We start from the raw sequence: 25090 nt of genomic DNA on the forward strand, positions 1-25090 counted from the left end.
TGACCCAGTTAATTCATGGCCCTACCTGGACCTGATTTTTGTCTCTGGACAGTGGTTGAGTGATCTTGAGATAGGGGATATAGTCACCGAGCCCTTGTCATGGTCGGATCACTCTCTCCTTTGCCTGGACCTTCGAACTCCCATGTGACACCTTTCCTGCGCGAGCTGCACTGGCTCCCGGTGGTCTTCTGGGTGCGCTTCAAGGTTCTGGTTACCACCTTTAGAGCGCTCCATGTCTTAGGACCTGGTTATTTACGGGACCGCCTAGTACCACAAGCAGCCTCCCACCGGCCGGTACACTCTCATAGAGAGGGGCTCCTCCGGGTGCCGTCAGCTAAACAATGTCGACTGGCAGCCCCCAGGGGGAGGGCCTTCTCTGTGGGGGCACCCACTATCTGGAACGAGCTCCCCCCAGAGATACGGAGGATCCCAGATCTACACACTTTCCGCCGTGCTCTTAAGATTCTTCTATTCCAACAAGCCGGCCTGGCCTAATTTTCTCCCCTGTTTTAAAATTCTTTTAAATCGAAATTTTAATTTGTTTTAAATTATTGGGATTTTTTAATTGTCTTGGGCTAAATTATTTAATCTGGTTTTAATTATATCTTTTAACTTTTGTATTTATGTATTTTATTTTGTGTCTGTTCACCGCCCTGAGTCCTTCGGGAGAAGGGCGGTATATAAATCTAATAAAAGAAAGAAAGAAAGAAAGAAAGAAAGAAAGAAAGAAAGAAAGAAAGAAAGAAAGAAAGAAAGAAAGAAAGAAAGAAAGAAAGAAAGAAAGAAAGAAAATCTCCATTTCCACCCCACTGCAAGGGAAGCATACTGCAAAATCTCCATTCCCACCCCACTCTGGGGCCAGCCAGAGGTGGTATCTCCCGGTTCTTCGAACTATTCAAAATTTCCACTACTGGTTCTCCAGAACCTTTTAGAACATACTGGATTTCACCCGTGGACAGGTCTGTACTGTAATTACCTATATGAAGTTAAATCCTGAACATGATTAATCAATAAAAAGATATTAAAATATTAAAAGATTTAAGAGCCTTGGTAGTACAAGGGTTTGAGGCACCCTGTTATTAAGCTGCTTAAGACCAGCTGCCTGCAATTACTGCAGGGTTCAAATCTCACCAAGGCTCAAGGTTGACTCAGCCTTCCATCCTTTCTAAGGTAGGTGAAATGAGGACCCAGTTTGTGGGGGCAATAAGCTGACTTTGTATAAATATACAAAAGGATGAAGGCTATTGCTGAGCACATTGTAAGCCGCCCTGAGTCTTCGGAGAAGGGCGGCATATAAATCAAATTAAAATAAATAAATAAAAATAAATAAATAAATAAATAAAAGTTCCATATGCAAGAAAGAAACATTTATTTATACTAAACTATCCTTGAATGGTAACACTTTGCCAATTCTAATTTGGGTCAGTTTCAATTCTGGAATATTTGAAGTTCTGAGGGATATTATACTGAAAACATAGTTGTCTCATTGATAACATTGTCTCACGATCTATGCATTTGTAGTTAAATTCTTTGAAATCCAAATCATGCTCATTCTGATAAAAGATTTATGTCTTTCAGAAAAGTAGGTATACTTTTGAATTGCCATTTTTCTGCCTCCATATGTGAGCCATCCCTAAACTGTCCGTCAAATCAAAAAAAATAGTAATTTATCTTGAGTGATTTCATAACTATTATCAATTTCTGAGGACATCACTCCCCATCAAACCCCAATTTTCATATGAGAAACTTAGTCTCTCCATACATCGTTTACAGAACAATACTCTATGCTCATTTGAGGCAGACATTTTTTTCTTTTTATGACTCTTTAATCCCTTTGTGTTGGGGTGACTCAGTAGAGCTGAGCTAGCCAGATGATGTTTACACAGAGTTCGCAGCAGATATTTTTTCTTTGTGCCCTGATAGAGAAACATCTGCCACTGTCTAGGATCAAACTCACAACCTTCTGAACAGGACACAAGCATATTCACCTCTAAGCCACTCTCTCGCTCTTTGGAGACATAAATTCTCAGTATAAAAGTTTTGGTCTAATGAAAAATAATTTTAATTTCAACAAATCTACATGATGCAAGTCAACTTGCAAGCATTTCTTATTTATTTATTTATTTATTTATTTATTTATTTATTTATTTATTTATTTATTTATTTATTTATGTGTTTGTTTGTTTATTTATTTATTTATTTCCTTTTCTCCGGCCTCTATGTCAAGATAAATTACAACGTCTTCCTTGATTTGATGGACAATTTAGGAATGACTGGCATATGGAGGGAGAAAAATGGCAATTCAAAAGTACACCTACTTTTCTGAAAGGCATAAATTTTTTAACAGAATGAGCATCAAAGAATTTAACTACAAATGCATAGAGTGTGAGACAACGTTATCAATGACACAGCTATGTTTTCAGTATGATTCTAATATCCCCCTGAGCTTCAAATATTCCAGAATCGAAAACTGACCCAAACTAGAATTGACAAAGTCTAAATGTTACCATACAAGGACAGATTCGTATAAATAAATAAGTGTTTCTTTCTTGCATATGGAACAGTGGTGAAATTCATTTTTTTTTACTACTGGTTCTGTGGGTGTGGCTTGGTGAGCATGACATGGCTTGGTTTGCATGGCAGGGGAAGGATACTGCAAAATCTCCATTCCCACCCCACTCCAGAGGAAGGATACTGCAAAATCTCCATTCCCTCCCCACTCCAGGGAAAGGATATTGCAACATCTCCATTGCCCCCCCACTCTGGGGCCAGCCAGAGATATTATTTGCCAGTTCTCCGAACTACTCAAAATTTCCGCTACCATTTCTCCAGAACCTGTCAGAACCTGTTGAATTTCACCCCTGATATGGAACTTTTAAATCTTTTAAAATCTTTTTATTGATTAATCATTTTTAGGATTTAACTTCATATGGTAATTACAGTAGAGATCTGTCTCTTATTATTTCAATGAATAAGATTGGAAAGATGCCAGATGAGTTGTGAGAAACAAACATGGTGAAATCTGGACTTATTTTAGATCTCATAATTCCAAATTGGTATTTATTTCTCCATCCCACTACAATTATGAAATAATCATTATTAAGGTTATTTTTACAGGACTTTAAATATTCCCTATGGACAATAGGATAATTCAACAGTTATCCATACTAATGCTTTATGTCTGATACAAAAGTGATAGTAGAGACAGGTAGAATTTCACCACTGTGATCATTGTTGGTCAAGGTTGCAGAGTTCTAGCAACATTCTTGGAGAAGATGAATGTTGCCTTTTGATTTCCAACATTCACATTTGAATGATGGAGCAGACAATTTGGAACAAGGCAGGAAATCTCTCAGACAAAATGGTAATATCCATGGCCCTGATCATAGTTATTGTGACTCTTCCTCATGCCTCAAGTAAGGTTTCTATTGCTAAGTGTCCTGTTGGTGAACCTCTTCCTATTCTCCACAAGTATTACCAGCCAGGTGATTTTATCATTGCAGGCATTTTATCTCAGATCTACATTTTTTTGAGCCCAATCAGTTTTCAGAAGCGGCCTTCAGAGGAGAGTTTTGATGACCATGTGTAAGTAGTTGAATAAGTAAGTAGTTTATTTGCAAATAAAATGCATGTTATCTTTAACCTAGATAACATTCTCCAATTATTTATGTGATCTATATTTAAATCTATAATTTGGGGACAGAGACGAGGAAGGAAGCAGAATATTATAAAAAATGTGTTCAATCATTCATGCAATTGTGTCCTCATTTGGTGATTTTCAATTCTTGAACTCTGCTGAAGGGGATTGCAAGATTCTTAGAGATGCAACCATATATAGGTATGTAGAAGTACAAAGTTGGATCATTGCGGGGGATCAACTATTTGGTTCTCATATTAGTAGGATCAGCTGGAACACTAATTAAATTCAATGAATTCAATTGAAGCATAAAAATACAAAAGCTGTAGATTATGAGAGAGATGATAGGACCGTGAAAGGTAAGAGGTAACATCTTTAGTCTAATTGAAATGCAATACTGCCCATCATCATATAAGTTTTCTACAGTAAATGAGGTTGATTGCTCTACCTCTAATGTCAAAAGATTGCAAAAGTGAAAGCCATCAAGGAAACTATGACTTATGTTTTGATGCGGGAGCCCCATACTGTCTCTAAATATGGATATGTACAATAGAATAGAATATAATTCTTTATTGGCCAAGTGTGATTGGGCATACAAGGAATTTCTCTTGGTGCTTGGAATTTGTCAACTGAACATTGCTATATTGTAATATTTTTGGAATCTAGCTTTGTTTGTCAAACTACCATAATTTCCAAAATGTAGACCAGAGAACAGAGAATAATAGAGTTGGAAGTACCTTGGAGTTCTTCTAGCCTACCCCCCTGCTCAAGCTATTTCAGATAAATGGTTGTCCATTCTCTTTCTGAAAGTCTTCAGCAATGGAGCACCCACAACTGCTGAAGAAAACCTTTCCACTGGTTGATTGCTCTCAGTGTTCAGAAATTTCTCCTTACTTCCATGGAGTTGTCTTGAAGTGTCTTATTTTCACAGCACTATTTTTGGTAGAATGAGGGTTACCATCTAAAAAAAATACCTAGCCTGAAACTCTTTTTTTAATATATATAGGCTATTGACTCAGAATTACCAGCACATCCTGGCCTTGGTATTTGCTGTGAAGGAAATCAGTGAGAATACCCAACTCTTACCCAATGTGAGTTTGGGCTTCCACATTTTAAATAGCCACTTTTTTGCAAAATGGACCTACCTTGCCTCGATGGAACTTCTATCCACAAAGGACAAATTCATCCCCAACTACAAATGTGATATTCACAATAACATTGTGGGAGTCATTGGGGGACCTAATTCTCAAGTTTGTCTCTACATGACAAACATTTTAAGCGCTTATAAAATTCCACAGGTTAGTTGTACGTGTCAAAAGACCATGAGGAAGAACAAGGTTCCTTAAATTTAAGTATGATTTTGGGCCTGGCTATTAGAAAATGGAAAGCTTCTGACTTTTTTTCCCTGCAATGACTTGATGGTTGTTTAATCTATGTTTGTAATGTGAAGGATCAGAAGGTAATAAATGAGGTCATTCCATATCTTCTCATCTGTAAGTCAATCCATACTCTTATCCCAGGAACTCATGTGCTGCAAAATATTTTTTGAAGGACTTTGAAAACCATATTATTCCTTGCCATTCTAGTATTCAAGATAGATTTTGGAGAAGGCATATTTTACATTCTTTTACAATAAGAAGTATACAAATTTCAGCTAAATGTAACATAGAGAGGAATGGAGAGAAAACCTTGTTCTAATGCCTTCTCTTGCTGTTGAATCGATCATAATACTGATTGTCATGATGTCTCACCTTTTCCTATGTATTTCTATCCTAAGATCAGTTATGGCTCTTTTCCAGTAATAAATGACAAAACCAAAGATTTCGTCCACCAGATGTTTCCAAATGTGACCCATCACTATATGGGCATTCTTGAATTACTCCTGCGTTTCAAGTGGACCTGGATTGGTGTGCTTGCTTCAAATGGTGACAATGCAGATTTATTTGTACAGGATATACTTCCCATCTACTCTCAGAAGGGAATCTGTGTAGACTTCTTAGAAAAATTACCCGAAATATCTTTTTCAAGTCATATTCCTGAGAGAGGAATCAAATGGTCTGAGACTTCACATATGGTCACAGGAAGTACTGCCAATACTGTTATTATACAAGGTGAAATACATACTATTAGTTTCTTAAGGTCAATGTTCGTTTTTGCACAATTTTATGGTGTATCATTTGAGAGTCGAGTGTGGATTATGACAGCACAGATGGATTTTGCATCTCCTGGTTTTATCAGAGATTGGGACCTACATTTCCTCCATGGGGCTCTATCATTTGCTGTTCACACAAACTATCCTAGAGGATTCCACAAATTTCTGAAGGAAAGAAATCCTCTCTCAGAAAATAGGGATGGGTTTATCAGGATCTTCTGGAAAGATACTTTTAATTGTGATTTCTCATATTCCACCCTAGAGGAGAGACATGAGAAGATCTGCACTGGGGAGGAAAAGCTGGAGACTCTGCCTGGGACCGTGTTTGACACAAGCATGTCTGGCCACAGTTACAGCATCTACAATGCAGTTTACATTATGGCACATGTTTTGCATGAAGTAACTTCATCCAAGTCAAAACAGAGAGTAAAGATGAAAAAGATAAGACAAAAAGGACTTCATGAACAGCCATGGCAGGTACTCTCCATTTAAATGTGAAATGGTTTTACTTTTTTTTTCCAGACTAGAGATGACTTCATTTTCTCTCTACCTTCTCCCCAATTTAGCTCCATAAATTTTTGAGAAATACTTTCTTTAAAAACAGTGTTGGAGAGAACATTTCCTTTGATGACAATGGGCATATCAATGCAGGATTTGATATTTTCAACTGGGTCACTTACTCAAATAACACATTTACAAAAGTCAAAGTTGGATGGGTGAACCCAAATTCTTTCTCTTCCAAAACATTCAACATGCAGGAGGGTTCCATTATATGGCCCACGAGATTTAACCAGGTACAGTATATATTTTGAATAGATTTGCAGATAGTTCAATCCTCATTTTGAATGTTTAAAAAGTAGTTCCTTGCATTTCTACTTAAATAGCGTAGTCAGTATGCACTCTTTAGGATTTGGAAACAGTGGTTTAAATTCAATATGTTACTTGTCCCAATCAGTGTGGCCAGGAGGAAGTTGCCCGTGCAAACTTTAATTTATGGGATGCCTCTGGGCTCAACACTCTTACCTGTCCTGCTTAACATCTACATGAAAGCACTGAGTGAAGTCATGCAATAGTTCAGGGACTAGTGTTGTGTTATGATGATATCAAATTGCACATATCAACTCTATGGTGTGCAGGTGAAGATGTCCATATTCTTGAGTCCGTATGGGTTTCAATAGGATGCAATAGACTTTGGCTTAATCCTGAGAAGACTGAGTACCATGTCTGTTTGGGCCTTCTGAATTTGCAACATTTTCACCTTTGTTCTTGTAATGGGATGCATTTTCCCCTAGAGACTAATGTGCATCTTTGGACATTTTACTGGTTGAACAGCACATAGCAGCAGTGGTCAGGAGGGTTTACAGAAGTTCACTTTGTGCATCAGTTGCACCTATCTTTAACTGGGAAATCCTTCAGATGGTTACTCTTGCCAATAGTACCTCAGAATTTAACTACAGAAATGTGCTGCATGTTCAGTTTTAAGAGTTGTAGGTATATAATGTCCATTTCATATCTTCATATATTTGAAGATAAGATGAACTCCTCAGTGCATTTTCATCAAGTAGTCCTGTGGACCTTCCTATCCCAGCATGATCAAGATGTACCCCCAAATATTGAAAAAAAAAATCTGCAATTTTGGGGGACCTGTTGGCAAATACCATGATTTTCTGATAATTGAGTTTCAGCTATTATTTCTTGCAACCTTGCACTAGGACCCTCACAATTTATTATTGCTGTATTGCCTGAAAATGGTAGAAGAGAAAAAAGGGTCTTCCAATAAATTTGTCCATCATAGAGTTAAATAAGAAAAAAGTAATAAATTATTGCTTGAGAACAATTGCATTCCATTTTTCTTAAAACAATTAAACCAGAAAGAGTACTTTAGTTGGTGAACAACACTTCAAAGTAAATATAAATGCCCAAATATTATTGCACTGAACTAATAATACCATCTATTCAGTGCTAAAAAGATAATATCTTATACAAAGTGATGGACCTATTTTGCAGAGACTATTAAGGATAAGGTGGAAAAGTCTGTGATACTGTTTTATTCCCTATTTGCAAAGACCAATACCATTATAGCTAACATTGTTTCATAAAGTCTCACTCTCATGCCTTCAAGCAAGGCATATAAAACAACAAACCAGCCATTTTGTATCTGTGTTTCAGTAAGAGCAATTCCTTCATGGCATGTATGTCTTATTGACAAAAATCATAGCACGCCAATAGCTCCAAACCTATTCTTCATTTTGTTCTTCACTTTCTTTCAGGAAAGACCTATTTCTGTCTGTAATGATAATTGTAATCCTGGTTCTAGTAGGGTCAAAATAGAAGGAAAGCCATATTGTTGCTACGAGTGCCTTCCATGTCCAGAAGGAAGGATTACAAATCATAAAGGTAAATTGTATTGTCTTTAAAGGATTACTTAGTCCATGCAAATGAGTTTGAAAGGGTATTCAAGAGAATGTGTTCTAATTGTATAAGGGGAAAAATATTTAGATGAGTTACATAAAACCAAACTTCCCTCCTCCTCCTCCTCCTCCTCCTCCTCCTCCTCCTCCTCCTCCTCCTCCTCCTCCTCCTCCTCCTCCGTCTTCTTCTTCTTCTTCTTCTTCTTCTTCTTCTTCTTCTTCTTCTTCTTCTTCTTCTTCTTCTTCTTCTTCTTCTTCTTCTTCTTCTTCTTCTCCTTCTCCTTCTCCTTCTCCTTCTCCTTCTCCTTCTCCTTCTTCTTCTTCTTATCCTGCCAGGGATTTGAGAAACAAGGAACTTTGTATTCTAAGCCATAAAACAGATGTTGTCCTAATGGATGGTGATAAAACCAGGTCAAGGCCCTATGAGAAAGCATTGGTTATGAGCACTGAGGTTGATGTGCTGCTACACCCAATTATTTGTTTGGATATTGGTTCTTTCCTCTTTCATATATGTATTCTTATTTGCATACAAGTAGTTTCATCCTACCAATGGGTGTAAACAAAACCCTAATTTAGTCTGCTGAAATTTATGATGTATCATAACAATTGCAAAATTACATTGATCCAATTTTGCATCAGTTTGCTTTCATTCACTATGTTAAAGAATTTATTTCTTAATATTTCCCAACAGCTTTACAACTTATTTTTATTTTATTATTTTGCTATAATTTGCCCAGAATCATTTAGGTGAAAAGGACAGTGTAGCAATTCAATAAATAAAATAATAAAAATAATTCTTAGGCAGACGCCCATTGAAATATTATGCATTAACCATTTTGCTAAGCTCTCTTCAGTCAATATTAATTGACTGAGTCATATAGACAATCATTAATTGTCTTGATTCATGTAGAATCTTCCACACAGTAATAATAGCATTTTCTTTTGCAGACATGGATGATTGCTTCCCATGCCCAGAAGGACAGTATCCAAATAACAAGCATGACTTGTGTCTTCCAAAACACATAACTTTTCTGTCTTATGAAGATCCATTAGGGACCAGTTTGGCCATTACAGCAATTGTCTTTGCTTGCATTGCCACTGTGGTACTTGGGATCTTCATCAAATACCAGGACACTCCCATAGTCAAGGCCAACAACCAGAACATCACCTACCTTCTTCTTGTCTCCCTTGTGCTCTCATTCCTTTGCAGTTTATTATTCATTGGACAACCTGAAAAGGTCACCTGCCTTTTCCAACAACCTGCTTTTGGGATTGTCTTCTCGGTAGCCATTTCTTGTATATTGGCCAAAACCATCATCGTGGTGATCGTATTCATGGCTTCAGTGCCAGGATCCAAGATGAAGAGATGGCTGGGCAAACAATTAGATAATTACATTGTTGTTTCTTGTTCCCTCATTCAAGTCCTTGCCTGTACTGTATGGCTTATAACCTCACCCCCATATCCAGATGCTGATATGAATTTAGTGGCAGATGAAATCATCCTGGGATGTAACGAAGGCTCTACTCTCATGTTTTATTGTGTCTTACTCTACCTTCTTTTCCTTGCTGTTGTTGGTTTCAGTGTGGCTTTTCTATCCCGGAATTTGCCAAACTCTTTTAATGAGACCAAATTTATCTTCTTCAGCCTTTTGTGTTTTTGTAGTGTGTGGCTGTCGTTCTTTCCAACATATCTGAGTACCAAGGGAAAATACATGGTGGCTGTGGAGATCTTTTCCATATTATCTTCCAGTGCAGGGTTATTGGGCTGCATCTGTTTTCCCAAATGTTTTATTCTTCTTCTGAGGCCTGATCTGAACAATAAGAGGGAGTTACTGAAAGGCAAGAAACAATGAATGGTATATTATGAATGATATAGTTGTTGTTTAGCAACTGCCTTAGTCAGAAACTGACCATTCCAAGTTATGATAGTGATTAAAAAAATAATTGTGAGTAATCTACAACCTCTAAAGGTCTGTAAAGCAAAGGAAAGTTGAAGTAAGATTATAAGTACAGATAGCCTTTGACTTACTGTCACAACTGAGCCCAAAATTTCTGTTGGTAAGTGAGACATTTGTTAAGTGAGTTTTGCCTCATTTTATGGCTTTTCTTGTCATAGATGTTAATCACTGCAGTTGATAGGTTAGTAACCCAGTTGTTAAGTGAATCTGGCTGCCCAGATTCTGCCCTTGCTAGTCAGAAGGTTGTAAAAGGTGATCTTATGACCTTGGGGGACAGCAATGGTCATAAATATGAACTAGTTGCCAAGCATCTGAATTTTGATTACATGACCATGGATTGCTACAAAGATTGTAACTGTGAAAAATGGTCATAAGCCACATTTTTCAATGCCATTGTAACTTTGAATGGTCATGAAACAAACAGTTGTAAGACGAGAACTATCTGTATAGTCATGGTTTCAATTAGTGACTGCTTCACTTAATAACCAAATTGATGATGATATTATCTATTCAGTTGAATCCGATTGATGGTGTTTCTATACGTCTCTCCACATCTTCTGATCTTTTACTATTTCTTTATTTTCTATGCTCCGGCTGGTGTTACCTTTGATAGTGTCCAACAATCATTTTCTTTTATGGTTTCCTCTTATCACTAAGTCTTCCAAACATAATTGCTTTCCACAGTGTACAATCAAATTATTGGTCCTAACCCTGATGCTATTTCACAAATCTTTAAAAACACAGTTTTACAATGCCTTATGTTAGGTTGGCATTGAACAATTATTGCCTCTTCTTTGGTGATATATCTATCCTTTGTTATGGATGTACATTATTTCTTCTCTCTGTTTTATTGTTCTATTTTCATTCATTGATATTACCATTTTTATAATACTATTGAAAATTTTCTCAGAAAGAAAACTAAAGTAATATAGAAAATGGAATTAAAAAAGGAAAAAAAAAGAAAGTGAAGGGTTTTATTTATTTTTTTTATTTAAGCACATACAGTATAGCCAGAGAAAGCTTCAATGCTTTTCACTAGTAGTTCTGGCAGTCTAAGATTTGTCAGTTCACTTTGTTCATGCATGTGTGTTATCTAGGGCAAACCACAGGTAGCGCAGAGAGAGCTCCTCTCATTCTCATTCTATGTAAATCCCTTTATGGCTTGGTGTCAACCAGAGACAACTTCTTCTGAGAGATGAACAGAACAAGAGCTGGAAAGGATTTTGGGGGTCTTCTAATCTAGCCCCGTGCTCAAGCAGGAGAACCTATACCATTTCAGATAAGTGACTGCCTAGTCTTTTCTTAAAAACATCCAGTGATAAAGCACCCACGATTTAAGAAGGCAAGCTGTTCCACTGGTTAATTGTCCTCACTCTTAAGAAGTTTCTCCTTAATTCCAGGTTGCTTCTCTCTCTGATTAGTTTCCAACCATGGGGCCTGCTATTCTGAATTGGTGATAATCTCAAATGTAATAATAACAAATATAAAGGCAATAATAACCTGAACATGATTGTCAAGAGACACGGTTTAAGTGGATTGAGGACTGTCAATAGACTTTGTAAGGTTCCCATTTGCAATTAAAGTTAACCTATGATTTTTATCTTAAAGTATGAACTTTCCATCCTTTTGACACAAATACAGATAGTTTTTTAGGTCTTTAGCTAAGAATCTAGAAAGACAATAAAATGTTGGGATGAGTGATACAAGTCCCAGAATGAATTGGTTCCTTCTATATGGTGTGTCTATACCATTCCTATCAATGTTTTGGTCACAAAAAAAAAATTGGTCAAAAAAATTTGGACCACATCCTGGACATAAATTGTTTCAACTTCTACCCTCAAAAAGACACTATAGGGCACTGCACACCAAAACAACTAGACACAAGGACAGGTTTTTTCCCCAAATGCCATCACACTGCTTAACAACTAATTCCCACAACAGTGTCAAATAATTTACTAAGACTGTATTATTATTATTATTATTATTATTATTATTATTATTATTATTATTATTATTATTATTTAATCTTTAGTGAGATTCACAGCCTTTGAGGCTGGTTAATAGCTCAGCAGCTCGAGTCCTAACCAAGGACCTAGGAACTGTTAAGGTATCGTCGGAGGATGTAAGCTGTTCCGAGTAAGGTGGTTTTTTGTAAAGTCAAAATGTTCAAGTCCAGCAAATTTAGAATTTCTAAATAGTGGGGTAGCCCTTTGGGTATTGCTCCAAGGGCTCCAATTACAATCAGGACAACACACAACTTTTTTTTCCACAGTCACTCAACTTCAATTTGCAAGTCCCGGTACATTATTATTATTATTATTATTATTATTATTATTATTATTATTATTATTATTATTATTATTAATCTTCCTTACTAGTATCTATCACTTATTACTATAGCCATGGGGTTGTATTTTTCAATTTATATTGTTTTTATTTGTTTCCTAGTACAATTTGATAGCTTATTAGTAACCTAGACTTTCACTAAGTGTTGTATCTTTTTATTTGTGATGAATGTATTTTATCCTCCTTATGTACACTGCGAGCATATACACCTAAGACAAATTCCTTGTGTGTCCAATCACACTTGGCCAATAAATAATTCTATTCTATTCTATTCTATTCTATTCTATTCTATTCTATTCTATTCTATTCTATTCTATTCTATTCTATTCTATTCTATTCTATTCTATGTGTAACATTGCTCATAGTAAATGCAGCACCACCAATCCTCTGCCTATCCTTCCCAAGCAATATCACTCAAGGAACATCAACATTGCTGGCATCATTTCTCAGCTCTACCTGTTTCAAATGATGATGGACTTCAAGACACCTCCTTCTAGCAACCTCATTGAGGATAGTATGTAAGTATTCAGGGAGAAATGGCCAAAGGGATATGTGTAAAATAGTCTGAATTTCAATGAGTGTTAAGAGCATTGTTTGAATGTTTATAGATGCCAAGATATAGAGCAGTGGTTCTCAACCTTCCTAATGCCGCGACCCTTTAATACAGTTCTTCATGTCGTCGTGACCCCCAACCAGGGGTGGGTTCTAAATTTCTTTACTACGGTTCTGTGGGCGTGGCTTATTTTGTGGGTGTGGCTTGGAGGTCATGTGACTGGGTGGGCGTGGCTAGCTGGTCATGTGACCGGGTGGTCATGGCTATGTATATAGGGACTACCCAGAGGGCTGAAAAAAGTGATTTCTTACAGGTCCTCGCACTTTTGACTGGTCTTCGCACTTATGACTGGTCATCATTTATGCCCATTGTAGCATTCTTAACAACCGTGTCACTCATTTCACAACTGCTTCTCTTCACCATGGTGACAAGATAGGGCAAAAACGTAAAATGTGAGGACAGTCGTAAGTTCAAGGACTGGTCAAACGTGCGAGGACCAGTCAGAAATAATTTTTTCAGCCCTCTGAGTAGTCCATATGCATAAACGGATACAGCAATAGAGAGGGATGAAGGAAGGGAAGGGAAATTAGAGTAGGAGTGAGGGTAAGAGAGGGAGGAAGAGAGGAGGAGAAGGAGAAAGGAAGAGGAAGTAGGGAGGAAAAGAAGAGGGGGAGGAAGAGAAAGTAAGAAGGAAAGAAAAGAGAGAGGTGGTAGGTTTGAGGAGAAAGATTGCTGTACAATAAAAAAGATGAAAGGGAAGAAAGCCAATCCCAAACAAATATAAAGATATTAAGATAAAGAATGAATTGTTAAACTTTAAAGAATAAAAGAGAACAAATATGAATAAATAACAATAATTAGAAACATACATACAAACATACAATGTATTTTCTTTGAACAGAGTATTTGGCCGGTTCACAAATTTAAACAGTGTTTAGTCATTTCAATTAAATTTACAATTTCTATATTTCCTTTTTGCCATATTTATTCCTCATCTATTTTTGTAAGAAACTAATATTACCCTTTATCCTCATCTCTAATCTTAATCAAATTCAATTTTCCCTTCTATTCTATATTATACCCCTTTCCATTGTCATCTATTTTTATATCCATCCTCACATTGGTTAATTATGTAATATTACAGTTGTTTAATATAAATTCAACATTTTAATATAAATCAATTAGTTATATAACTACCTTTTTTGTATATTAATCAATATGAACATGAATATTCCAATTATTTCCATGCAATCCAATTTCTTACAAATCAATTAATTATATTTACCAATAATAATAAACCAAATAATTTCCCCCATATATTCCTCCAAACCACAACTTAACCATTTCTGCTTTCAACACAATATACAATTAATAGTATCTCAATTATTACAATTCCCTAGTTAAATAGAGCTTTTTTCTTTTGTGTTTTAAAATCTTGAACTCTCCTCTTTTGCCCTAAATTTCCCATTGTTTGCACCTACCTTTTCTGATGAGGAAAAAGAAAAGAAATCTGCCTGCCTAATTTTCCAATGTTGCAGCAAAAGCAAAGCCAACAGCCTGCTTTACTTTCAGTTTCATTTTTCAGCATAGCTAGGGGAAAAATAATCTGCTCCAGCAAGCAGCAGAGCCCTGAGCAAAACAGCTGAGAGCAAATCAGCTGAGAGTCAGGAGCCGATCTAATCAAGGGCTAATTAGCCTATGCTGAAGCTCCGCGGGCCAATAAAATTACAAAAAAACACTGAACTATTTATTAAATTGCTGGCTCGCCCGCCCCTCGCCCACCACTATTTATTGGCAATAAATAGTGGTGCAGAGGGGCGGGGCAAGCCAGCAATTTAACAAACGGTTCCCCCTAGAACTGGCAGAATCCCACCACTGGCTATAGGGCGGCCCTTTGAAGCCCCGCGGCAAGAATTTAAACAGTTTTTTTTCCTCTAGCCATCAGCTGGGACTCAGGAGGCAGCAATAGATTGGGAGTGGGCAGGGTAAGCGAATGGCCGGCGATCCAACAGAGCAGAGAGTGAGGGTGAGTGAAGGCGGGGGGGAGAGAGGGCTTTGGTGACCCCTGTGAAATGGCCGTTCGACCCCCAAAGGGGTCGCGACCTCCAGGTTGAGAACTGCTGATATAGAGTGTGTCATTTGGTCCTGAGGGATCTGTAGAGTGAAAAAAATTCTCAAAGATTTTTTTTCTCACCATCAGCTTTGATGGTGTCCAGCAATCACATTCTTTGATAGCCTGGTTTTCTTTTACCACTAACTCTTCCAAATATAATTGCTTTCTTCGGTGATTCTTAACAATTAGTAAGATTAAATAATGATAATAATGTGTTTTCCAAACCAGTCATCAACAAAAGACCTCTAAAACATTGACATGTGTTAACATATATAAAAATCAACATGCTCATTTCAATTCTTTAAAAGTAAAGAAAATCCCATTTAAATGCATAATGTAGTCCTGATATCCTAACATAAACAAAATTTTAAAAAAATCAAATTTACTGTGACAAAAAGAGATCACTTCTCCCTTAGAAAAAACAACATACACCTAAGTGTAAAACCTGATTCTGTAATGACTCTAGGGAGCTAAAGTACAGAAGCAGGAAGCATTAAAAGCATTTTTTCAGTGAACCTCTGAACTAACACATATAGTTGTTGTGCAGTAACTATGTTGTGTCTGACTTCGCGACTCCATGGACCATAGCAGAGTGTTTCCCTCTCTTCCCCTGTCTCTTGAAGTTTACCCAACTTCATGTTCATAGCATCGATAACATTATCAAACTAACACAGAAAGTTTATTATGTGCAGGTCTTGATCTTCTGCTCTGGGTTGCAAGCTCTCTAGGATAGATGAGTTACTTAGAGAATTATGCATCCAATGAATCCTTCCTAGGGTCTAATATCTCTACTGGCTTTTCCTCAGAGTTCATTTACTCTATTCACTAGTCCTTTATGTGGCAGAAAATGCTGTCTTGACCCTGCTAGAAGAAAATGGGTTGGAATAAGGTAAGTCATCCAAAGAAAAAACAGGGCAAATTGCCTGGAGCAGAAGCACAGTTTACTCGAGAGTTTAACTTTAGTAATTAATGGTTGCAACATAAATTTCAGTTCTCAAGTGGTGAAATCTGAACAGGTTTGCCAATGGTTTGCAGGCCACATATGCATATGCATGTGTAGTGTGCACCAAAAGCATGCTGCACGCATGCATGCACAGTGCACACCAAAGATATGCTTCGCACGGAAAAAGAAGACTTCACTAGGTATGTAGAACAGCAAGTGGGGGGAACAGCTGTGCCGTGCGATTTAGCTTCATAAATATAATATATAAACTGTGTGGCACAACTGATTCTCGGAAATATCGGTTTGGATGATCCGGTAGCTTTTTTTAACTACTGGTTCAACCGAATTGGTAGCTTTTATCACTATCGGTTCACCCGAATCGGGGTGAACCCCGGCTTTATACCTTTCTTTTGTTCCTCCAAGGCACAGAACCCACTAACCTCAAGGAAGTATTGGAAACTGCAATTAGCTTGGGTGGACAAATGTGCATAGTGGTTAGGTACCCTGCTGGGCTTGTAAGTTTTCTTCCACTCATTTACCATATCAACTTCCTGCTTAATTTACATTGAGGCTGAAGGGGGTAATCAGAGGAAAGGAACTTTTGTTTATCTTGAAATGAATGTTTATCACCTTTTGTCAGTCTCAAATTCTTTATCAAATCCCTTTTCCTTTAGTATAATTTCTCATTATTGGAAATAGTTGTGAGGAACAAGGAAAGATTGAATGGCAGATTCCTTCCCACATCATCATGGCTTATCTTCCTTCCAGTGGAAGAATGCTACCAAATACCCTATTTTTTCCTCTATAAGATGCCCCCATGAGTAAGACTCCCTCATGTTTTATTGAGAGTAAGTAAGCACACTACAAGCCTTCACTGTGCAGGAACCATCTTATTAGAGAGTGAGTAATACAAGAACAGGAAATGCATCACAGGAACAAAAGAGATGAAACCTAGAGTGGCAATGTGATACAAGAAACAACTACAATAGAGAGGAATGATAGAGCTGGATATAAGGTAGAGGCTCATCTGGCAGAGCTGGAGGATGGGGATGGGCCATGCCTTCTTTTCCCAGCCTCCTGTGTATAAGAGCCCCTCCATTTTCAAGTAAATGTTTTTAAGAAAAAGTAGTGTCTTATACACGGAAAAATATGGTAGTAGTGATCTTTGCCTATGTGCAAGCAAATTTTAAAAAAGAGGTTCCATTTCCTCCTAATCCAGCTAAACTGGTGGATTTTTCTCTCTTTCAGTCTTGGAAGCTGAATCTCACACTGGGGAAAAGGGCAGGTAAAGAATGGGATTGTTGCTTCAAAACCCTTAAATCACTGATCTGCAAGACCAACAATTTGTCAGTTTCAAAGGAGCCTCATCCTTTCTTAACTTCTTCCAGCCCTGGCAAGTGAGTTCTAGCTGAAGGGATAGCAAGAAAAACTTAGTAGAGAACTGAGAAGCAAGTGGATGATGTTTGGCTCTTTAATTGCACAGTACAGTGGAAAAATCTGTCTTGCAAGCTCCCTCCAATGTGCCTCTAATTTGTGATTTAACAGAAGACTGGAAATAAGGAGATTACATGGTGTGATTGAATCATATATTTCCTGAATCATATACCGATGATACAATACCCCATATTGGCAGAGGACCATACCCAACCTTTTCATATAGATGTTGAATGGGAAAAGAGAGAAACTCAAGTCCTATGACATTTAACAAAGCAGAGGGTAGGGAATGCCCTCTCCCTCAAAAGAACATTGATTGGAACTGGCCCCAAGGAAGGAAGAGAATTTCTGTAAAATGATGTTCCCCAATTCGAAACAACTGAGAGGAAGGATACTGTGCTCAGTGGTATTGAATGACTCTGCTTAGAGGTCAGAGAAAAGGGCTTCAATCAATCAATCAATCAATCAATCAAACAATCAAACAATCATGCTTGCAAGCTGACTTGCATCATGTAGATTTGTTGGAATTGAAGTTATTTTTCATTAGACTAAGAATTTTACGCTCAGAATTTATGCCTCCAAAGAGTGACACAGTAGCCTAGAGGTAAATGATCTTGTCTCCCACTCAAAAGGTTGTGAGTTTGATCCTAGTCAACGGCAAATGTTTTTCTATCAGGGCACAAAGAAAAAACATCTGCTGTGAGCTCTGTATAGGCATCAGGAAGAGTATCTGGCTAGCTCAGCTCTACGCAGTCATCCCAACACAAAGGAATTAAAGAGTCATAAAAAGAAGAATATTGTGTGTCTCAAATGAGAATAGAGTATTGTTCTGTAAAGGATGTATGCAGATATTAATAAGTTTCTTTTATGAAAATTGGGGTTTGATATGGAGTGATGTCCTCACAACTTGATAATAATTATGAGAAAAATATTAAAATCACTCAAGATAAACTACTATGTTTTCTTTGATTTGATGGACAATTTAGGAATGGCTGTCATATGGAAGGAGAAAAATGGCAATTCAAAAATACACCTACTTTTCTGAAATACATAAATCTTTTACCAGAATGAGCATCACTTGGATTTCAAAGAATTTAACTACAAATGCATAGATCGTGAGACAATGTTATCAATGTGACAACTATGTTTTCAGTATGATTCTAATATCCTTCTGAGCTTCAAATATTCCAGAATCGAAAACTGACCCAAACTAGAATAGGCAAAGTCTAAGTGTTACCATTCAAGGACCGATTAGTTTCTTTCTTGCATATGGAACTTTTAAATCTTTTAATATGTTTTTCTTGATTAATCATTTTCAGGATTTAAGTTCATATGGGTAATTAAAATACAGACCTGTCTCTTATGATTTGAATGAATAAGATTGGGAAGATGCCAGCTGAGTTGTGAGAAACATAAACATGATAAAATCTGGACTTATTTTAGATCTCATAATTCCAAGATGGTATTTATTTCTCCATCCCACTACAATTATGAAATAACCATAATTAATGTTATTTTTACAGGCCTTTAAATATTCCCTATGGACAATAGGATAATTCAACAGTTATCCATACTAATGCTTTATGTCTGATACAGAAGTGATAGTAGAGACAGGTAGAATTACACCACTGTGATCATTGTTGGTCAAGGATGCAGAGTTCTAGCAACATTCTTGGAGAAGATGAATGTTGCCTTTTGATTTCCAACATTCACATTTGAATGACGGAGCAGACAATTTGGAACAAGGCAGGAAATCTCTCAGTCAAAATGGTAATATCCATGGCCCTGATCATAGTTATTATGACTCTTCCTCATGCTTCAAGTAAGGTTTCTATTGCTAAGTGTCCTGTTGGTGAACCTCTTTCTATTCTCCACAAGTATTACCAGCCAGGCGATTTTATCATTGCAGGCATTTTATCTCAGATCTACATTTTTTTGAGTCCAATCAGTTTTCAGAAGCAGCCTTCAGAGAAGAGTTTTGATGACCATGTGTAAGTAGTTGAATAAGTAAGTAGTTTGTTTGCAAATAAAATGCATGTTATCTTTGATCTAGATAACATTTCCCAATTATTTATGTGATCTCTATTATAATATATAATTTGGGGACAGAGATGAGGAAGGAAACAGAATGTTAGAAGAAATGTGTTCAACCATTTATGCAAGTCAAGTCTATGTTTATGTCCTCATTTGGTGATTTTTAATTCTTGAACTTTGCTGAAGGGGATTACACAATGCTTAGATATATAACCATCTATAGGAATATAGAAGTAGAAAATAGGATCAATGGGGGGGGTCAACTATTTTGTTCTCATATTGGTAGGATCAGATACCAAAACTCATTAAATTCAATGAATTGAATTGAAGCATAAAAATATAAAAGCTGTAGATTATGAGAGAGATGATATGATAACACCATGAAAGGTAAGCGGTAACATCTTTTAGTCTAATTGAAGTGCAAGAACACAATACTGCCCTTCATCATATAACTTTTCTACAGTAAATGAGGTTGATTGCTCTATTTCTAATGTCAAAAGATTGCAAAAGTGAAAGCCATCAAGGAAACTATGACTTATGTTTTGATGCAGGAGCCCCATACTGTCTCTAAATATGGATATGTACAACTGAACTTTGGTATATTGCAATATTTTTGGGATCCAGCTTTGTGTGTCAAAATACCATAATTTCCAAAACTTAGAACAGAGAATAATAGAGTTGGAAGTACCTTGGAGTTCTTCTAGTCTAATCCCTTGCTCAAACTATTTCAGATAAATGGTTGACAAGTCTCTTTTTGAAAGTCTTCAGCAATGGAGCACCCACAACTGCTGAAGGAAAACCTTTCTATTGGTTGATTGCTCTCATTGTTAGAAAAGTTCTCCTTAGTTCCATGGAGTTGACTTGAAGTGCCTTATCTTTAGTAGGTCAATTTTCATAGTGCAAAGTATTGGTAGAATGAGTGTTACCATTAAAAAAATACACGTAGCCTGAAACTCTTTCTTTTGATAGGCTATTGACTCAGAATTACCAGCACATCCTGGCCTTGGTATTTGATTGGGACAAAGAAGATATTTAATTTAACACATGGTTTCCAAATCCTAAAGAGTGTATGCTGACTATGCTAATTAAGTAGAAATGCAAGGAACTATTTTTTAAACATTCAAAATGGGGATTGAACTACTTGCAAATCTACACAAAATATATACTGAACCTGGTTAAATCTCATAGGCCATGTAATGGAACCCTCCTGCATGTTGAATGTTTTGGAAGAGAAAGAATTTGGGTTCACCCATCCAACTTTGACTTCTGTAAATGTGTTATTTGAGTAAGTGACCCAGTTGAAGATATCAAATCCTGCATTTATATGTCCATTGTCATCAAAGGAAATGTTTTCTCCAACACTGTTTTTAAATAAAGTATTTCTCAAAAATTTATGGAGCTAAATTGGGGAGAAGGTAGAGAGAAAATGAAGTCATGTCTAGTCTCAAAAAAAAAAAAAAAGTAAAACCATTTCACATTTAAATGGAGAATACCTTCCATGGCTATTCATGTAGTCCTTTTTGTCTTATCTCTTTCATCTTTACTCTCTGTTTTGACTTGGATGAAGTTACTGCATGCAATACATGTGCCATAATGTAAACTGCATTTGGTTAGTTTCCATCCATTGTTTCTTGTGCCTTTTGGTCCTTTGGAAAATAGATTGACTCCCTCATTCTTGTAGGAGCCCCTCAAATTTCCTGACAGAACAATTAATCAGTGGAACAACTTGCCTCCAGAAGTTGTAAATTCTCCAACACTGGAAGTTTTTAAGAAGTTGTTTGAAGTGGTGTAGGGATTCCTGCCTAAGCAGGAGGTTGGACTAGAAGACCTCCAAGGTCCTTTCCAACTCTGTTATTCTATTCTATTCTAAATATTGGAACAGTGTTATTTTACTGTGCTATTTTATTGTGAGTTGGACTAAGGAGAAATTTCCTAAGGGTGAGACCAATCAAGTTGGCCACACCCACCCAGTCACATGACCCATTTCCCACAGAAAACACCGGGAGCCACAAAACCTGGGTAGGTATGGCTGGCGGGGTTTATGTGACCAGGTGAAAGTGACATTGAGTTGACCATGCACTCCCACTTATATGACCACCAAGCCGTGCCCACCAAGCCACACCTACAGAACCAGCAGTAAAAAAAATTGAATCCCACCACTGGTTGAAACACTGCAGCAGTCAATGCCACACAGGTCAGAGCGATGGAACAAGGGGATTCCACCTGACAGGTATTCTGCTAGCAAAGTAAAGGTGTGTAATGTATGGTATGAGCCAAGAAACTATAAGGAAGTATTGGCATTACCTAGAATTGAACAAATAAAATGGAAAGAAGCCATGGACAAAGAAATGAAATCCATGGGAGACTATAAAGTGTTCACATCTATGGCTTTGCCAGAGGGTTGCAAAGCCATAGGATGCAAATGGGTGTACAAGAAGAAAGTACTACCCTATAATGAGGTACAATATAAAGCAAGGTTAGTGGCATAAGGTTTTTCACAGATGAAAAATGTTGCAATATTTTCAGGATCAGACTCAATAAAGTTAGTGAGAGTTAAAGGTTTAAATATACTTCCTTTTATTTACAATAGGCATTCTATATTCACTGAATATTCACAGATAGAAAGCAGGGAAAAGGGTGTAGGTGGCTCCTTATATATACAATGGGTGGAGCTATGAGTAGGAGTGGTGAATTATGAATACATTAAGAAATGAAGAATAAGTTAACCCCTGATACCCCATTCATATACTATTTACACATTAGAGAATAAGGCATTTACATCTGACAAATCCCCCTCTAAATGCCGATTCATTATACAACACCAATTACATTCTGACTCAGGACAATACAAGACATACAATTTAGATGTTAAATATTTGTGTTGCTTAGAAGGTAAAGGCTTTGTCAATATGTCAGCTAATTGTTCTGAGGTATCACAATGCACCGCTTTAATAAATCCATCCTGAGATAATTGCCTCACATGTTTAAATTTTATATCTATGTGCCTGGACCTTTGTCCAATGGCATCAGATCTAGATATTTCAATGGCCGCTTTATTGTCTTCATGCATAACAAAAGGTAAAGCAGGTTTTTTCCAAACATCTGAAATTAAATCATTAAACCATACAAGGTTATTTGCAGCTTTGGATAAACAAACATATTCCGCTTCTGTCGTTGAAGTGGCTACTAGTTCTTGTTTACCAGTATACCAGTAAACTGGACAGTCATTTAAGAGAAAAATATAACCAGATGTACTTTTTCTGCATGATGTGTCTCCAGCCCAGTCCGCATCTGCATAACATGCAAGCTTTGGTTCTTTATTATCACTAGGCTCTAATACTAAGCAAAAATCTAGTGTACTTTTCAGATATCTTAAAATTCTTTTAACAGCTTCCCAGTGATACATAGTTGGTTTGCTGACGTGTCTGGATAATAGATTGAGTGGTAAGGCGATATCTGGTCTGGTCCAATTAGATATATAAAGAAGTGAACCTATGATTGATCTATAAAATGTGTTATCCTTGAATTCAGGGGAAGATTCATCAGTATTTCTAAGAAAATCAGTTTGCATAGGAGTATCACAGGGTTTGGCATTGCTCAAATTGCATTTATTTAAAAGTTCTATAATCTTATCTCTCTGAGTAAGTTTGAATCCCCTTCTAGTCTTATTAATTTGAACACCAAGATATTTGTTCACTTTACCTAGAGATTTCAACGAGAAATGTTCATTTAACTTATTTACAAAAGTTTCTCTTCTCTCTTTGTGTTTTCCTACATATAAAATGTCATCTACATAAATCAACACAAATTCAATGTGATCATCACCCTTTTTGACAAAGAAACAGTTATCAGCAGTGGTAGCGTTGAAATCCATGGTCTTAAGTACTTTTACTAAACAATCATACCATCTTTTACCAGATTGTTTTAATCCGTATAAACTCTTGTTCAACAGCCAAATTTCATTTTTGTTGGTGTATTGACTGTGAGGTGCTCTTACGTATATTTCCTTATCTAGTTTTGCGTGTAGATACGCAGTCTGTATGTCATATTGAAATACATCAAGATTGAGTGCTGATGCTATCACTAGAGCTGTTTTGACACTCTCTGTTCTTACAGTGGGGGAATACGTATCAGTATAATCCTCTGGATATTTCTGTGCATAACCTTGTGCAACTAATCTAGCTTTATATAAAGTATTGCCTCCTTCTAAGTTCTTAATTTTATATATCCACCTGGTACCAATAATGGTTTTATCTTTAGGTGCAATTGCAGGTGTAAATACATTTAATCCTTGTAAACTTTCCATCTCTTTTTTCATAGCTAATTCCCATTTTTCTTTTTCTTCACGAGGGAGTTTTAACACTTCCTCATAAGTATTAGGTGTTATTGGCTCACCATCCATATGCATTACGTAATCTCTGTATTTATTTGGCATTTGATTTCTGTTGTTTCTAATGACTCTTTCAGGTTTGCTATTGTTATCATGCAAATATCTTGCTTCCTTTTTTGTTAGGGTGTCTGTCTTTATTTTGTGTTGACTATTTGTCCAAGTTTTGGTTTTGCTTTTATATTTGTTGATATCCTGTATTTCTATGGTTCCTTTCTCATGAGATTTTGCATCTTTACATTTATTTGGAAATATTTCATTAAGATGTAATTTAGACCAGTTAGCCTGTTCATGGAACACAGCTGTTCTGGAAACTATAAATTTGTTATTATTATCAATGAATCTGTACCCTTTGGTGCCAGTTTCATATCCCATAAATCTGAGTCTCCTGGATACGTTTTCTCCCTTTCTTCTCAACTGCTTAGGTATGTGTACGTCTGCAGTGACTCCAAATATGTGCATGTGTGCTAATTTTGGTTTCCTATTATACATTACTTCATATGGTGTCTTATTTACAATACTGGACCATGTTCTATTTTGGGTGTAATTTGAATAATGTAAGGCTTCTGACCAAAATTGTTTGCTTAAGCCAGCATCCTCCAATGTGCATCTAATCATGGTTTGTAATGTGGAATTCTTTCTCTCTGCAATCCCGTTCTGAAACGCAGAAAATGGACTAGACGTGTAATGTAGCATTCCTCTATCCTTTAACCATTGGGAGAATTCTTTAGACATGAATTCACATCCCCTATCTGTCATAATTTGTTTTATTCTGATATTGTGTTGTGTTTCTATGCGTTTGTAAAATTCCTTAAATTTTTGAAAGGTTTCATCTTTGTGTTTTAATGTATAAACAAACCCATAACGGCTATAATCGTCTACTATTGTTAGGAAGTAACGTTTTCTATAGGTGATTGATGGAGTTAATGGGCCAACTAGGTCCATGTGTACTAAGTCAAAAATTTTATTAGTTGATCTAGTAGATTTTCTTGGCCTGGGACTAGTTTTTAGTTTTGTAGATTTACATACTGAGCATTCCAAATAGTTTTCACAATTTTTTATTTTGACACCTTCTGCGTGTTCAGTCATTTTTTGTACTACAGGAAAACTGGCATGTCCTAA

General features: G+C 36.7%; 1 protein-coding gene across 1 annotated transcript; it reads left to right on the top strand.

Moving 5' to 3' along the window:
• The first annotated feature begins 3361 nt into the window (after positions 1-3361).
• Positions 3362-10053, top strand: LOC139324509 (vomeronasal type-2 receptor 26-like). The gene is made up of 5 exons (XM_070954221.1): positions 3362-3585; positions 4644-4935; positions 5415-6266; positions 8060-8186; positions 9149-10053. Exons 1-5 carry the CDS (start codon positions 3362-3364, stop codon positions 10051-10053), a joined length of 2400 nt encoding a protein of 799 aa, XP_070810322.1.
• The last annotated feature ends 15037 nt before the right edge of the window (positions 10054-25090 follow it).

The sequence above is a fragment of the Pituophis catenifer genome, unplaced genomic scaffold (assembly GCF_029215685.1).
Source record: "Pituophis catenifer annectens isolate HBS135680 unplaced genomic scaffold, rPitCat1.0.hap2 SCAF_15, whole genome shotgun sequence".
Lineage (NCBI taxonomy): Eukaryota > Metazoa > Chordata > Lepidosauria > Squamata > Colubridae > Pituophis > Pituophis catenifer.